At 30.8% G+C, this 16,431-nt stretch overlaps 1 protein-coding gene across 1 annotated transcript in view; it reads right to left on the reverse strand.

Moving 5' to 3' along the window:
• The window catches only part of LOC136982957 (mitochondrial ribosome-associated GTPase 2), a 37,431-nt gene extending 21,303 nt beyond the window's left edge, over positions 1-16,128 (reverse strand). The window contains exons 1-4 of the mRNA XM_067279528.1: positions 15,952-16,128; positions 13,994-14,156; positions 1,979-2,126; positions 166-281 (exon numbers count right to left, since the gene is read on the reverse strand). Of these exons, the coding sequence (XP_067135629.1) occupies positions 166-281; positions 1,979-2,126; positions 13,994-14,156; positions 15,952-15,965 (441 nt within the window). The 5' untranslated portion in view covers positions 15,966-16,128. The remainder of the gene's footprint in view (positions 1-165; positions 282-1,978; positions 2,127-13,993; positions 14,157-15,951) is intronic.
• Positions 16,129-16,431: the final 303 nt, after the last annotated feature.

Genomic DNA, 16,431 nt, shown 5'->3' on the forward strand with positions numbered 1-16,431 from the left:
TTTTACTTCTAAAAAATATAGGCAACTATTTTTTTCTTGGGTTTATATGTAACAGAAACATTAAAATAAAAAATACTCAAATATATTTTCATTCTCTTCAAATATGGCAGTTATGAACATTAATGATTAAAATTATATTTAGAAAAATATAAATTCATTTATTACTTCAATTATTGTATGATCTGCATTTGCACCATGCATATGACAGGATCTTCCTTTCTCTCCTGGTAATCCTCGATATAGTGAATTCACATTTTTTAAACTTTTAACATTTGATTTAGCTGAAAATGGATTTAAAAAACAAATATTTTAGACACTTTCTAATTCTGAAAATTATAAATTATTTTTAACTGTATTAAACAAAATGAATTTTTTTTTTGGATAAGAATAACTCTGTTTCTAAAGTTGATAATAATTACTTTTAATATAATAGTATGGTTTACTTAAAAATTAAATTAAGGTAGCTTAATATTTTTGTTTTCTACAAGAAATCTGTAATTATTTATCTGTAATTGTAAGTAATCTGAAAAAGTATCTGTAATTTTTTAAATCAAAATAAGAATTGTGATCAGTGTGATCATCATTGTGAGAGACCTTTGACACACACACTGAAAAAAATTTCAGTGTTTAGAAAGAAGAAACTTGCTCTACTCCAGCAGCATAGCATAGTGGGGGCAGCAAAATTTCACAATAAATAATAATATCTTGTAAAAATACCTAAATAAGGGGGCGGCAAAATTTTCCTCCACCCCGGGCAGCTGACACCCACACTACGCCACTGCTCTACTCAACTTTGTATTCAAACTTCAAAAAATATTGGTTATGTTTTCTTTTTCTGTCCTCATTTATTTTGTACTTTACATCTGTGTATTCTTGGCATAAGCTCATTTTGGTTTTAAAACAGTATTAAGAGTGGTCTACTATCCTGATAGATCAGTGGTTCCCAACCTTTTCTAGGATGCGAAACACTTTTGTGAGCAATTTTCTTTAGCGGAACACTTACTTAAGTTAATATGAAATACATAAGCTTGTCATCAGTTATTTTATTAGAATTGAGCAGTTATAATTCAAAATCTCTACTCATATTATTAACGCCAATTCTAAGACAGGAAAAAATATACCTAAATAACTTTAATGGGAAACTTGCACCTGATGTTTTTTACATATTTCATTCAGTTTTTATCATTGCCTTTATCTTATTCAAAACAGTAGTACACTCCATAAGTACAAGTCGTACATATATATTTAAGTTTATGAAAATTTTATGATTTTAATTTTTTGATATTCAGTGGCTCGAATACGATTGTACACTTTCTGATTTGCGACTAAATCTGCGGAACACTTGGGAGATGCTTACGGAACACCGGTTGGGAACCACTGTGATAGATTGATACAGTTTAGAAAGAACATACTATTGAAAATGTTGACTACTATACCATTAATTATGACTAAGACAATGCTGAAGAGCTTGAGAGTATAAAGCTTAAATTACATTTTCAGGGAGAAGCTTTACTTAGTAAGAATATATGAATACTCAGTAAAAATATAAAAATATATACTTAAAATGCACTCTTGATTTTTTTTAATTGAGAATATATTGTATAAACAAATGTATATTTTGTTTTCTACACTCTTTTTCTTTTATTTTGAAGTCATTCTACTAAATACTGCAAACACCATGTCTAGACAAAAACTTGGTAAAACACATTTTAAAAAATGATTATTTTGTTCCAGCCTACCTATGACAGATCACCTGCTTAAGCTGGAAAGTTTATAGAATCTCATTCAGTTCCAGTCTGTAGATTTTACTTTACTATTAAAATCTTAGATTTAACTTATTAATGTAATTTTAATTATTGTGTGTGTAAAGAATTTGAAACAATTAAGGAACAACATTTTATAATGCTGTAAATTAAATATTTAATTATATTATTAGATAAAATTTCCAAACAACATTTGACTAAAAGATATTTTTTACCTTCAAAAATTACATGTCCACCATGTCCTCCATCTCCTCCATCAGGACCTGCATTAGGATTGCACCATAGATGAAGAAAAGATATACAGCCATCACCTCCTTTACCAGCAGTAATCTTCACTCTACACCAATCAACAAAAGAGGAATCCTAAAACATACATATTTTTTTTAATTTAGGATTTTTTATTAGCTTAATTTATTTTGAAGATATATTATAAAAATAATATGTAAAAAACAATAATACTTTTTTAAAAATTCAATTATCTATTCTTGATTACAAACTGAAAAGTAATGATCTTAAGATTTTGTGCAGCAACCAGTTAATTTTTTTTTAAATTATTTTGATTATACTGTATTTTCACATGTAATTAGTCACAAAATAATTTTTTATATGAATCTTTTTTTATCAAACTAATATCTGCTCTTTTCTAACAAATTAATATCTACTTAATTTTATTTTTAATCAATTTCAACAAAATGAATTTTTCCATCATGTTAAGTCTTATTTGAATTCTGAATTGCTTTCTATCTGGAAAATTTTATACATTTTAACATCAAGGCTATGTGATAGACCCACTCAAACCTTCAAATGCATTAGATTACACTTCTATGAAACTCCAGTAAGAAATTTTAATATTTAAAATTTGCATATATTATTATATAATTTTTTTCTTTATATCACTGTATATCATTATATCTAAATCTTTAAGAATACTGTTGCATTTTAAAATATATATGCTATATAATTGTGTTTGAAACCATTATTTTTGAAATTCCAATTAATTTATTTTGAATGCCTGAAGATGATAAAAAATAATTTATCAAAACTATAGCTAGTAGATTTTATCTTTATATATTTTTTCTATTTTATGAGTTATAATTATTGTAACTGAAAGACAATATCTAAACACAAAAGTTTTTTCATCTGTTTTGTTGATTAGTCTTGATATGGTATCAATGTAAACTTTGGAAAACTATGTACTGTTATTATTTTAAAAATTTTTATCAAAGTATAATATTCTTCCAAGAATTAGAGTAATATATGCTAATATATTATTCTGTAAGAGCAGTCCCTGGATATGCCATACGTCATGACACAAACTGACTACAATTGGAGCTTTATTTGGTATTAAGAATACAAAAATTTTATAAAAAACTGATTACTAGTGAAAACCCTTGAATTAATACCATATTAAATAATCTGAAAAGTTTAACAGTAACAAAGAAAAATTATGTCAACAATTGGTTCACTAAATTTAGTCAAATGTTGGCTAAATATGGAATTTCTCCCATTTTATTTGGAAACACAGAAGAAGACTGGCAATTTGGTAACTCTACATTAATGGAAAATTTGTTTAACAACTCTATCCATCAAGAAAGAGTTAAATTACAGAGTTCAAAATTTCATCCCTGGTATATGGAGAACTTAAATTTTCCTCTTTCAAACGAATATACTTGTGGGGACCCCGGGAGGTCGGACGGTGTCGGACCTCCTTTTCTCGGTTCACAGGTCGGTTAAGACCTGCCCACTGTCAAGGATGGCTTGTCCAGTCTGGAACTAATTACTTGTCAGGTCGAGTGGAGGAGGAAAGAGTGGGATCGTTGATAAGACAGAGGCGAGATTCGAATAAATGATACCAAATACAAGAATAAACAGAATTTATTTACGAAACGATAACGAACAGTTACACCGAATAACATTGACAGAAAACTTACGTACTAACATAGGAAAGTTCGAACCCGAGAGAGAGTTTACAAAGAAATGGCCGTCATACCTCAAGTACAAGTATCGGCGTCAGGTGGCACAGTCAATACACAATCCGTAGTGGCAGAGCGGCTTCGGCTGTCCGTTTTCGGCTTCGAGTCCGGTCGGAGGAGGGAGCTGCGAATGACGACGACGCTACGAGGGAGCTACGAATGACGACGACGACCCGCTACGAGGGAGCTACGAATGACGACGACGACCCGCTACGAGGGAGCTACGAATGACGACGACGACCCGCTACGAGGGAGCTACGAATGACGACAACGACCCGCTACGAGGGAGCTACAAATGACGACCCCTTGGTTCTTGTTCCCCTCCTTTTTATTTCGTCCCCTCGTTAATTTTCTCGCCAATAAGCGAATTTTGTCTTTAGTTCCGAGTGTGACTCAGTTTCGCGTTTCGAGGGGAGGGGGAGGTACAGTCATTCCCCTAAGACGGGTCAGTTTTTGGTTTGGACTTTGGTTATTGATGTCAAGATAATGACTAATTTAAATCTGCGATTTGTCAGTCAATTCGAACTCTCACATACTAATTTTCACCTACCATTTATGATAAAAAAATTTTATATGTAGCTCCAACTAAACAGTTTTTATATATTAGTGGATCAGAATTATATAAAGATCAGAAACGAAACATGCAAATTATGTCAAGAGCAAATTTCAACCTTCCATATAATATGTTCATGCAGAGGCAGTACAGAGATTAGGGAAAAATATGGTATTTCCACTCTATCTGAGAGTAAATCAATTAATGAATTCTATAAAAAGTTGTTTCAAATGAGCCCAACTATAATAACAAGATTGTACAATTTTTTCATTAAATATGTTAAAACTGTCCGAGAAGGCCAGCAACAAATCTGGTAACGAGATATAAACAAAATTATTTTTTTGTAATTCAAGATATATACTATTATTAATGTAAAATTATCAAATGTTTAAATTATGTTCCCTCTTGTAATGGGATCATCCTATATTATTATTATTATGATATTATTCTGTAAAATTTATTTTATTATGAATAATTTTACAGAAATTCTTTATTGAATAAAGTCACAAGATTTAATCAATTTTTCTGTAAAATTAGATATAACAATTTGAATAAAATTCATTATTTGAACATTCATACAATTAATTTCCTGGGTAAATGATAGTTATTAAATTCTTATATTGTATGAATGTAATGAATTTTATTCTGTTATATCTAATTTTACAGATTTAACCAGAAATTTTAGTGTGGGTCACCCAAATCACTAACGGCTTGTGTAGATTTGTGTAAAGTAGCATAGGTAGGTAGGTTACTGAAAAATGCAATAGCCCAGATCACTAGTAACTAGCTTATCCAAGGAGCTAGCATACTGTTATGTCAGCTCCTTGCAGGTCATATACATGACAATGCTTAATAAAAAAAAGGGTATTTAATTTTATTCTTCTTTACCTCATGGTTGTTTATGTAGCCTAGTATTTGAGTCTGATGTGCCTGTTTCTGTTTTATGTAGTGGTCAACTGCTTGTGAAATTTATTTTTATGATGTTTACTTTTAAACTCATATGAAGTAGCAGCAGTGTATCAGACAGAGAGGGGCTATAGATTTTAGTGTGGAAAAACATTATCCCTTGCTGTGCCATGTGACTACACCCCTGTATCTGTATCATAAAACTGGCCGAAAAGCTTAACAACTCTAAGGACATTCCCATTATTGCCTATAAAAAGTTGTCTGATGAGTCCCTGAAAGCAAAATTATGCTCAGATAAATAAAGTTCTACAAAGAGGAAATCATTAAGACAGCTAATAAACAGTATAAACAGTTTAAAAAATAATAAAAAGAAACAATTGTTTACAAGTAAAAAATGTAAATTCTTTGTACAAAAGTCAATCCCAAAAATTATTTTGAAACTATATATAAGAAAAATGAATCTAAAAAACTTATAAAGAAAAATATTTAACTATTTTAATATAAATATTTTAAAAAACAATAAGAGAGTCCACATTGATAAAAAAATGCCATAAAGACTGAAGTGTACATCTCACAACAGACCTTTACTACTGTAGTTGGAGCTGCCTACAATAATTTACATAATAGTAAAATTACAAAAATATTAAAATTCCTGTAAAAAGGCTTCATCGCATTGTATTTTAATACAAATATTTTAAAGGGCAATGAAAAAATCCATATTGATGAAAAAGTTCCACAAAGACAAACATTTACAGGAATATTTAACTAAACATAGAAAGATCTATAATTTTTGACTTAATGAATAAAAAGTATATGTACAAAAATTTTTTAAATAAGACTCTTAGACTTATAAAAATATGCTTAGAATACTTAACATTGACTTAATATACAGTAAGATTATAAAATAAATAGTAAAAAATTAAATAAAAAAAAATACCAAACACAAAATACATATCTATGATTATGAATCCTAATAAAATTATTTTAAATAAACACATTTTTAAACACACAAAATAAAATACACACACAAATAAACACATAAATTAAAATAATTAAACATTAATTAAAATAAATACATAAACAAACACATTTTAAATAAACACATAGTCAAATTCTTGGGGTATGTAAAGGCTATAATTAAATAGTAGAAATTAATTAATTTGCCATCTCGTAATAAATTTAATGACCAATTCCTAATTAAATTTTTTAAATGTCTAAATTAAAAATTAATTATTTATAATTATTAAATTTAATACAAGTTGAAAGCATAACTGCCTACCTCTAGTCAAATTAATTAATTTCTAATATTTAATTATAGCCTTTACATAGCCCAAGAATTTGGCATATCGTTTGGCATGTTTATCAGACATATTATCTGCGATTTTTTGTTTTCTGCAAATCAAATTCACATTTCAGGTTGGTTCATTCTGTATATGGATTCATTTCATGCTAGAAGAAAAGATGAAGATGATTCATGCTCCTTAACAATGTATATTGTATAATTTTCTTTGAATAAACATTATACATAAAATATTTGAGTACTTTTTCAGCGTGGAATGCATTATCATATTTTACATTAATTTATATGGGAAAAATTGTTTCGCTTAACGAGTAAGATTCTGGAATGAATTATGCTCATTAAACAAGATTCCACTGTAATTTATATCATGCTACAGAAAGTAACATGATATTAAATGCATCACATAATCAGCAACTTTTTACACAGATACATAAACTGACAGCATAAAGCACCATATCTATGCTTTGACTTTAGTCAGTATACTTGGGGCTAGTATCAACTAAGTATCACATGTAAATCACAACTATAGTGAAAACATGGCACAATACTGAACTTGAGATATGAATACTGGAAGTGCATATATAAATATGAAGTTTAATTGATATTTTCAGTAATATGCTAAAGTTCTTATTTCTTTAAAAGTTTTATTTTTATTAATTGTGATGATCATCCAATTTCATATAAGAAAAAAATATATATTCTTTACTATCATCATAAACATGTAAGAATAGATTAAAAAGTAATAAATTTAATTGGAAGACTAACAAAGATTTCAGTTTTTCCATGAAGAAATTTACACACTAGTAGAGATATGAGTTATAAAAACATGAACTAAAATTTTTATGATCTTATTTATGGAGAAAACTAAAACTGATAAATAAATTTATCAGTTTTAGTTTTCTCCATAAATAAATAGATAATTCATTTACGGATAATTAGATAAATCAGTTTGGATGTGAGTACTGATTTTAAACAAACTGGTGTGGTGAGTGAATATATTAACTTCCGTTAAGGAGATCATTTATCATCAACTTTGATATGATGACGTCAAGCGATTCTACCCCTTTCTACTCCTTTCATTATGTAATATTGTAATGAGTTGATTGGGTGGAACTGAGGAATATTATCAAACTTCGCACCCAAATCGAGGAGTTTGCTGAAGACTTTCATCGCAAGAGAAAGTCCATTTGGTTTCTCCAATGAATAGTTAAGAATCTACCGAGAAATTAGAGAGAGAAAAGACGTGAAGGTGTTCCATAAGCCTCGTCCTAAGACCAAGCCAAATTATTCTTCCGAAGGCAGGATATGCCAAGTAGAAGAATCAAGACTTATATCTTGTGACAGAGAAGAGAACTCTAAGAACAAATAGAAATGAACTTTTTCCTACAAGACTGAATTGCAAGTCAACGTCAAGTCTACCAATTGTCAAGGTAGTATGTCATACTCGGGAAAATTTTGTTAAACTCTCTCTCACGCGGTTAGAATCTAGAGTTAAGATAGCGTTAATTTGGATCGTTTATTGCATTTCTCAATGTATGCATTTATTAAACCTTGTTTTGTTTGTTAAATGGATTTATCAATGACTCAAATCCTTCCAGCACCTTTCCAAACTCGCGACCCTCCCACTCGTTATTCCGTGAGGTTTAAAGCGCATTAACCCGCTAAGTTTAAAGATTAACTGGTGTCAGGAGAAAACGTCATTCAGGGGTTTTGCAAACTTCTGATAAAATAAAATAAATCTTAAGGAAGCCATCCTACTTAGAGAAGCCGACTTGCAATCGGAGCCCAATAAGCGGTGGATGGTTTTTAGATATAAAACACAATTACCACCCTGGTGGATCTTACACTATTATTTACAATATATCAATACATATAATAATAATCAAACAAAATCATACAAATATAGTATGAATATTTCTACTTTTGTTCAAATAAATATATCAATTAAGATATTGAAACAAATATTTTACTGACCAAATGTTCTAAAATTTTTAAGATCTAACAAACATTCCATTTGCAATGTCATCATTCTTTGTTGTAGCTTTTCTGACAGCAGGATGCATTGTAGTTTCTTCACTTCCTTGTTCACGAAAATAATAATCTACTTCTGTCACATCATAAGTTTGTATACAAATGTTGTACAGAATGCATGCACCAATAATTGTTTTAACTAGAACTGTGGAGTTGGAGTCAGTCGTGGAGTTTTGGTGTTTTAGTCGGAGTCGTCAAAAATTCCCCCGACTCCTTTTTATTTTCCCAATTTGTTTTGTATATAAAAAAATGAAAAAGTATTTGAATTGTGTCATATTTGCCCTCTGAATTTTTTGCAAATCTATACGTTTGGAGATCTCTCAAACCCAAAAAATGTCAAAAAAGGGAAAAATTTGCGCGCGCATGCTCGTATTTTGGTGTCTAATTTATTTAATTTCTTTATTCTGCTCTGAAATATTAAACAATACCTCAGAATGAGTAAAGTTTAAGCAACAAAATTTGGCATAGTAGCATGTATATAAAAGGCATTAGTGCTATTAAATTTTGATTCTTAATTAAAGCTCGACAGGGTAGAGACATAGAAGGGGTCACGTGTCGTATCTCTAGTTTGGTCGGACTTAATGACTATTTTACTCGTTATTAGCATTCACAATCTTATTATATAATTGAGATGGGTTAATAATAATAATAATAATAATAAGCTTAAAGTTCAAACGGTTAGGAGTTGAAAGTTAAAATGTAGGAGTTGAAAGTTTTTGCAAGGAGTAATTCAGTTTATCACAGAGATGAAAAATATTGGGACCTTGAATAAGTTCTCGCTGTTTTTTCATAAAAATTAATGCTTTATTTAAAAAAAGTCATACAAAACATGTTACTGAAAGTATTGTCCATCACTAGCCACTACTTTCTCCCATCGTTCTGGCAGCATTTGAATTCCACGTCAGAATAATGATACGTCTTTTGAGGCTATCCAAGAATCAACCCAATTTTTGGCATCTTCATAAGAATGGAAGTGCTGCCCAGCCAGGCCATGTGTCATCGATCGGAACAAGTGATAATCGGAAGGGGCAATGTCTGGTGAATACGGCGGGTGGGGTAGGACTTCCCATTTAAGTGTTTCCAAGTAGGTTTTCACCGGTTGTGCAACATGTGGCCGAGCATTGTCATGTTGCAAAATCACTTTGTCATGTCTCTGCTCGTACAATGGCCGTTTTTCTTTTAATGCTTGGCTCAAACACATCAATTGTAGTCAATAGCGATCTCCTGTGGTTTCATTCGGTTTGAGCAGCTCATAATAAACTACACCTAGCTGATCCCACCAAATGCAGAGCAGAAGCTTTGAGCCATGGATATTCGGCTTTGCCGATGATGTTGATGCATGGCCAGGCTTACCCCATGATTTTCTACACTTAGGATTATCGTAGTGAATCCACTTTTCATCCCCAGTCACGATACAATGCAGAAAACCTTTCCTTTTCTGCCGTTGAGACAGCTGTTCACATGTGAAAAGATGCCGTTCGACGTCTCTCGGCTTCAACTCATACGGCACCCAATGTCCTTGCTTTTGAATCATTCCTAATTCCTTTCAAATGTTTTGAAACTGTTGTATGATCAACTCCTAATGATTCTGCAAGTTCAGCTAGCGTCTGACATGAGTCTTCATGAAGTAATGCCTCCAATTCCTCGTCTTCAAACTTTTTCGGTGCGCCAGAACGTTTTTTATCTTCAATGTCAAAATCATTATTTTTGAAGCGTCTAAACCAATCTCTGCATGTTGTTTCCGACAGAGCATGGTCACCGTAAGTCTCAACAAAAATTCTGTATGCTTCAGCTGCAGATTTTTTTTGAATAAAATAGTGCAATAAAATTCCCCGCAAATACTCTTTTTTTGGCACAAAATGCGACATTTTTAACACCACAAGAAAAAAAGTTGTTAACACTTTGGCGAAATGACATATACTGATTTTCAAGGTCGCTTATTGTACTTCCTTACAGATGCGTCACCATCTAAAAATACACGCACACAGTTCTAGTAACGCCCCCTGCTGTAAAACAGCGAGAACTTATTCAAGGTCCCAATAATAAATTAATCATCATGGCAAAATAAGAAATCTTTTTCTCTACCAGTCTAAAAGTTATATTTCTCATTCTTAACCTAGTTAGGATACATTATAAGAATGTACACTAAGAAGGGATTTTTTGAAATTCCTCTCGCGGAGTGAGAGGAAGAGGGTTAAGGATTACCCTGAAGAATTCCATTTCTACTGTACTATTTTAGATGTGGTTTTTTTTGCTTTTGCGAAAAATCAAACATACTTTTAGACTCATCTAAAAATTTTCTAATTAGACTTGGAAGAGGGGAACCTAATTCTTGCACCAAGTGAAAATGGGTAAAATGGGATATAATCTAATAATCTTAATCTTCATTATTGTTACTTTTTGCCCAAGCAACATCTGGCTCATCTGCTATTTTTTTTTTTTTAATAAAACTCATCTCTACCCTCAAAATTAAGCTTGAGTTCTAATATGACTACAAACAGAAAAGAAAATCTTACAAAATTTGAAGATGATATTTATTATGCACTGGAAAAAATAAATCACATTGATCACTCTTCAAGTTTGGATGTTAAAACGGCAATACTGCACTATCCAGACATTATCCAAGATATAGCATTGATTGTGACAGCATTGCCACCAACCATTTCAGTAGAGCATTTATTTTCCATTCTTAAAATTATTAAATATGATTTAAGAGCTTCAGTGAACGCTGACTTAATAGAAGTGATTTTTTTTGCAAGGAGTAATTCAGTTTATAACAGAGATGAAAAATAATAAATTAATCATCATGGCAAAATAAGAAATCTTTTTCTCTACCAGTCTAAAAGTTATATTTCTCATTCTTAACCTATTATTTAATCAAAATATACATAGTAATAATCATGTTGCAGACAGAGTGAGAAATAAGTAAACAACAATTCAAATCAGTATGCATGCTCGCCTGCGCGACACACAAATTCTCATGCACGGCAACGATTTGAGCAGTGCGCAGCCATGCAGCTTAGAGGAAACATTGCCTATAACAAACGAACAGAATGACAATCAGTCAAAAAATGACTTTCCCAGATTTTTACTCTTTTGGACTCGGAAAGCCTCGAAACATAGAGAAGTGCAAAAACATCCACAGTTTTTTCTGTACACACGGAATGGATGTTAGAATGTGTACGAACCGATTCAGTTCAACCATTTTGAAGCTTAATAACTCCTGTGTTAAACCATCTGACTCTGATTCAAAATTGTGCCCCCCATACAGTCTAACATTTGTACATTCAGAAAAAAAACCTGAATCTTTTGCATACCTCGACATTTCGAGGTGTCTTGAGTCCAAAAATGCAAATATTTGGGGGGATAATTTTTTGACTGATCGCTACACTTTTCCTTTATTATATATAACAGCTGGAAAAGTAAAAATTATTGAATACATATTTATATATTGACTATATCATTACTTAGAGGAGTATTTTAGCTTTAGAATAAAAAAGCTTCTACGTTCTATCTTTATTAGAACTATATTTATTGAAGCTTATATTCTGAGGTTATGTGATGACGTCAGAATTTTCGGGCCTACTTTGTTAACAAGTCCACCCCTGGTCGAAATCGAAGTCGAATGATAAGGAAAAGTCAGAGTCAGAGTCGTGTAAAAATCTACCGACTCCACAGCCCTGGATTTTACAAACAAGTCCACTTAACACAACTAAAAACGTTAGCAGTCTGAATCTTCCAACAAGATGTACACACTCAATTTCATTTCTACATTTTAATAATTTATTATTGTATTATATTTGCACTCTATTGAGATTCCCATTATCTCAATATGGCATGAGCAAATGTTCAGCTAATGAATAATTACTATCATCACAGCTGAAGAATCTATCACTGGTGTTTACTCTTTGATACAATACTGATCATCTAAAAATGCATCATACATTGATGCATTGTCACCTACATAGCAGTCTAAAAATACCATTTTCTCATTACAACTAAACTTATAGGATGACAGAGTAATACTTATTTCTACTGAAATAATCTCTTGCTTCTTCAGTTGATGTCTTAATAGCCATATGCTTTCTATCGATAGTGTCTATAATTCCAGGAAAACCAGATTGAGTACAAAAAACTTCCTTTGTTCTTGCAGCATCCTGCTGTGATGGCCAAGAGATTATTTTTTCATTTTCATTTAATACTAAGAGAAAATTGTTTTGTTAGATCTAGTTAATTTTATATTTTAGTTGCCGTTTAACCAGCATGCCGGTAACCCCGGGATTTCTGGCGTTTTTATGCGGCATGCCAAAAATTCTGTAGCCTTGAAAAAGGTTTCTTTGAACGAATATTAAGGTCTTTATTGCTCAGAAAACTGTCTTTTCTGAGTAATAGAGACCTTAATATTCATTCAGTTCCTTAAATGAGATAAGACAAATTCTAAATAAAAAATAGCAATGCTGAGTGATATGAAATAGAACCACCTGGTCAACAGTCCAACTTCGAATGTTATATTAATAATAACAACATAACTATAACAAATAAAAATAAATAATAAATATTACAATGTATTATAAAGAACACTATCTATTGAGAAAGAAAGACAACAAATGAAGCTATAAACAAACAGATTTTTATTATTATATTAATAATAATATCATTATTACTACTAGTAGATCTTGAAACAAACTTGCAACAAAGACTTTCTGATTTTGGAATGCTGCAATTGTTTACGGTCTTGATACCCAGAAACATTCCCAGTACAAACTAAGAAAGTTTTTATGACTTTGGAAATAAAGAAATATTGAAATAAAGAAATATAAAGAGCTTTGAACTTTGCTGCAGTCATATCTAAATGTAAAAAAGAATGAGTTCTTGTGGAATACAACATGTTTAAAATAATACTTATCAGCAGGTGCAAGGATTTCTGTCTCTCAGGTATCCACTAATTAATGGTCACAAATGGCTTAGTTTCTAAACTGATTTTCCTCATGTGTTCTTCATTTTAGAATATGCCCTTGCAATTCTGGTACATACTGTTGACTGAGCGTGATGAGATTCATTTCTCTAAAGTGATTTTAGTGAAATGATTCTCATTATAATCCCAATATGCAATAAACTAGATATAATAAATGTTAGCAATTTGATGAATATATCAATCAATGGTCCACCTTAAAGAGAATTTGATTTCCAAGCTGCCTTTACTGTATGGTGCCAGAAAAAACAGAGTCACATTCAATTGTGACTTTAGTACAGCTATGAGTTTAGTTATAGAATTTCTAATCTTGTACTGGCAGATATCAAAATAAAATCTACAATTTTTGTTATGTTAAAAGCATTTTTTTACATTACTTGTTTTGCTACAAAATTTTAAATTTTTCTAGTTTTCAAGACAACATTAGCAAAAAACTATAGGTTAGAAAAAGCTAGCAAGATCACTAGATATTCAATTATTATTTTAAAAACTTACTCTAATTATTTCTGATTTCTTTTTCTTTGTTCTTAGAGGTATAGCAATTTCTTCAGTTTTAACTTCTGATGAACATTGTCTTAGAAATAAATGTTTTAAAACACACATATTCTTCTTCAAATATTGGGAAGAAATTTCATGGCTTGAAACAAATCCAACCAACCTATTTAAATATATACATAAATATACACATATATACATAAATACAATTACAAACAGATTTTAAAAAATTAAATTCAAAGTAGTATATATTATGAAAAACATTTTATTTTTCAATGCTTTTTCAAATTTTAAAAAGAACATAAAAATAAATTAGTTGCTGATGAAGTATGAATGTGTTTCAGATTTGATTTATATTTCATTTTTTGTTTTACTTTGAATGTTCTGTTATGTTCATGAAAGTGATATGACAGTATTATAAATAAGTTTCTGATAAAAATTTATAATACGAAAAAAATAAAATTAAAAAATTATTTAATTATTAAAAATCACAGCTGTACTGTAGATTGCACCCTATGGAATTTTGGGACTTTGAGTATATATTTGAACTCTAGGGACAGAGACGAGTTCAATGGTACCCTGCTTTTGGACCGGAGATGAAAAATAAGAAAGTTATCATATTTACAATTTCTTGCCTTTCACAATGCATTCTACACCATTTTAGTTTTCCACTAGGTGCTGTTCGACTGTTCAGGCTCCCGACAGACCTCCTGAAAGAAGGCTGCCGTCAGGCTGCTGAGTGCTTAACGTCACTAGTTATTGATTCACATTAGTTCTTGAACAAAAGAAAAAAAGAAAGTGGCATTCGACTGTTTGTGCAATTTCTTACCTTTCACAGTGCTTTTTTTAATGTGGTTTGCAGACTTTACTGCAAGATGGCAGTACTAGCAACTACAGTGTTGTCTGCATGATAGCATTAAAAAAGTATGATAACTTTATTTTTTGCCTCCAGTCCAAAAGTAAAGTATCGTTGAACTCATCTCGGTCCCGAGTTCAAATATATACTCAAAGTCCCAAAATTCCATAGGGTACAATCTATAGTAACCCCAAAATCACATATTTATTATATTCAGGCTAAAGTAAACAAACCATTTTAGCATTTTAAATGTCGCTTTCTCTCGTAGATGGAATGTATTACGGTGAATTAAAGTACAGTAGAGCGTCGAAAAGTGGAACCAATTGGGGACTGGGATCCTTCCAGTTAATGATTTGTTCCAGTTTCCGACTTTGTACGAAAAAATACATTAACCTGTCCGATGTTCAAATTTTTCTCCGTTGCGTATCGCTTCCTGTTAAATTTTTCTCCGTTGCGTGTCGCTTCGTGTTGAATTTTCGTCGATTTTAAGCCTAACGAAAATTTTTATAATCATCATCGAGGCTATCATATCGTTAAAAATTATTTCTGCATTTTGTACAAACAAAATAAATATATTAAAGAATATAAAAAACATGAAAATTATACTTTAGAAGTAAATTTAGTATCAAAAACATTCGATTCAGCACGACACAGTCCGACTGAAAATCGTTCCACTTTCCGGCCATTTCACTTACCGACGTTCCACTTATCGACGCTCTACTGTAATTCGTTTTGTTAATATCGATGAATGCCCGCATGTTTCTTGATAAAGTTCTTCTTAAACGAAGCAAACAGTCGGAAATAAAAAATCGTTCGTAACTTTTAAACGGTTGATCGTAAGTAATTTTTTTTAATACCAATCGATTCAGCGTATCAAATTACAACTAGATATGTCTATGTCTATTCGTTAATAATAAGTTTAAGACCTGTTTTTAGATGGGAACCTTTTGCTTTACTCTAATCAATTACTTCAAATATAAGATATAAACTAAATGTGGTTTTCTTCTTTCCTACTGTAAACATATTACAGAAACATATCATATCAAACCACATGCAAAAGTTATATTCTGTATATTTCAATTATTATGTTGTAACCACTCACCGAGAAATAAGCATAATGATGATTTTATCATCGATTAAAGCACCATTTATCAACGAAAAATCGTTAAATAATTATACAAAATATTTATAATTAACTGAATTGTTAATTATTTAGACATAGATCTAATAAACTAATAGCACAGAAATCGACATAATTTAACTTCTGTCCACATGGATCATCGTCAGTGACATAATATGTTATGTAGATAATCGCCCAAAACACGCCATAACTTTAAAAAAGTTATTACTTTATTAATAGTAATATTTATCAGTAAAATATTTTGTGTTAATTATATTACATAAAAATATAAAAGTAATCTTGTGTCGCAATTACGAGAGAATCTGAATAAGATTCAAGTAACATGTATTTTAAACAACTAAGTATTTTCTAGGAAAACGAAACTGAGCTCCGCGCCGTAGAAAACTAAAATTGTGCGAAAACAGGGCTTCGAACTAACCTAAATCAAAAGTAGAAAGATTG

Source organism: Centruroides vittatus, unplaced genomic scaffold (assembly GCF_030686945.1).
Source record: "Centruroides vittatus isolate TY-2023 unplaced genomic scaffold, ASM3068694v2 contig_875, whole genome shotgun sequence".
Taxonomy (NCBI): domain Eukaryota; kingdom Metazoa; phylum Arthropoda; class Arachnida; order Scorpiones; family Buthidae; genus Centruroides; species Centruroides vittatus.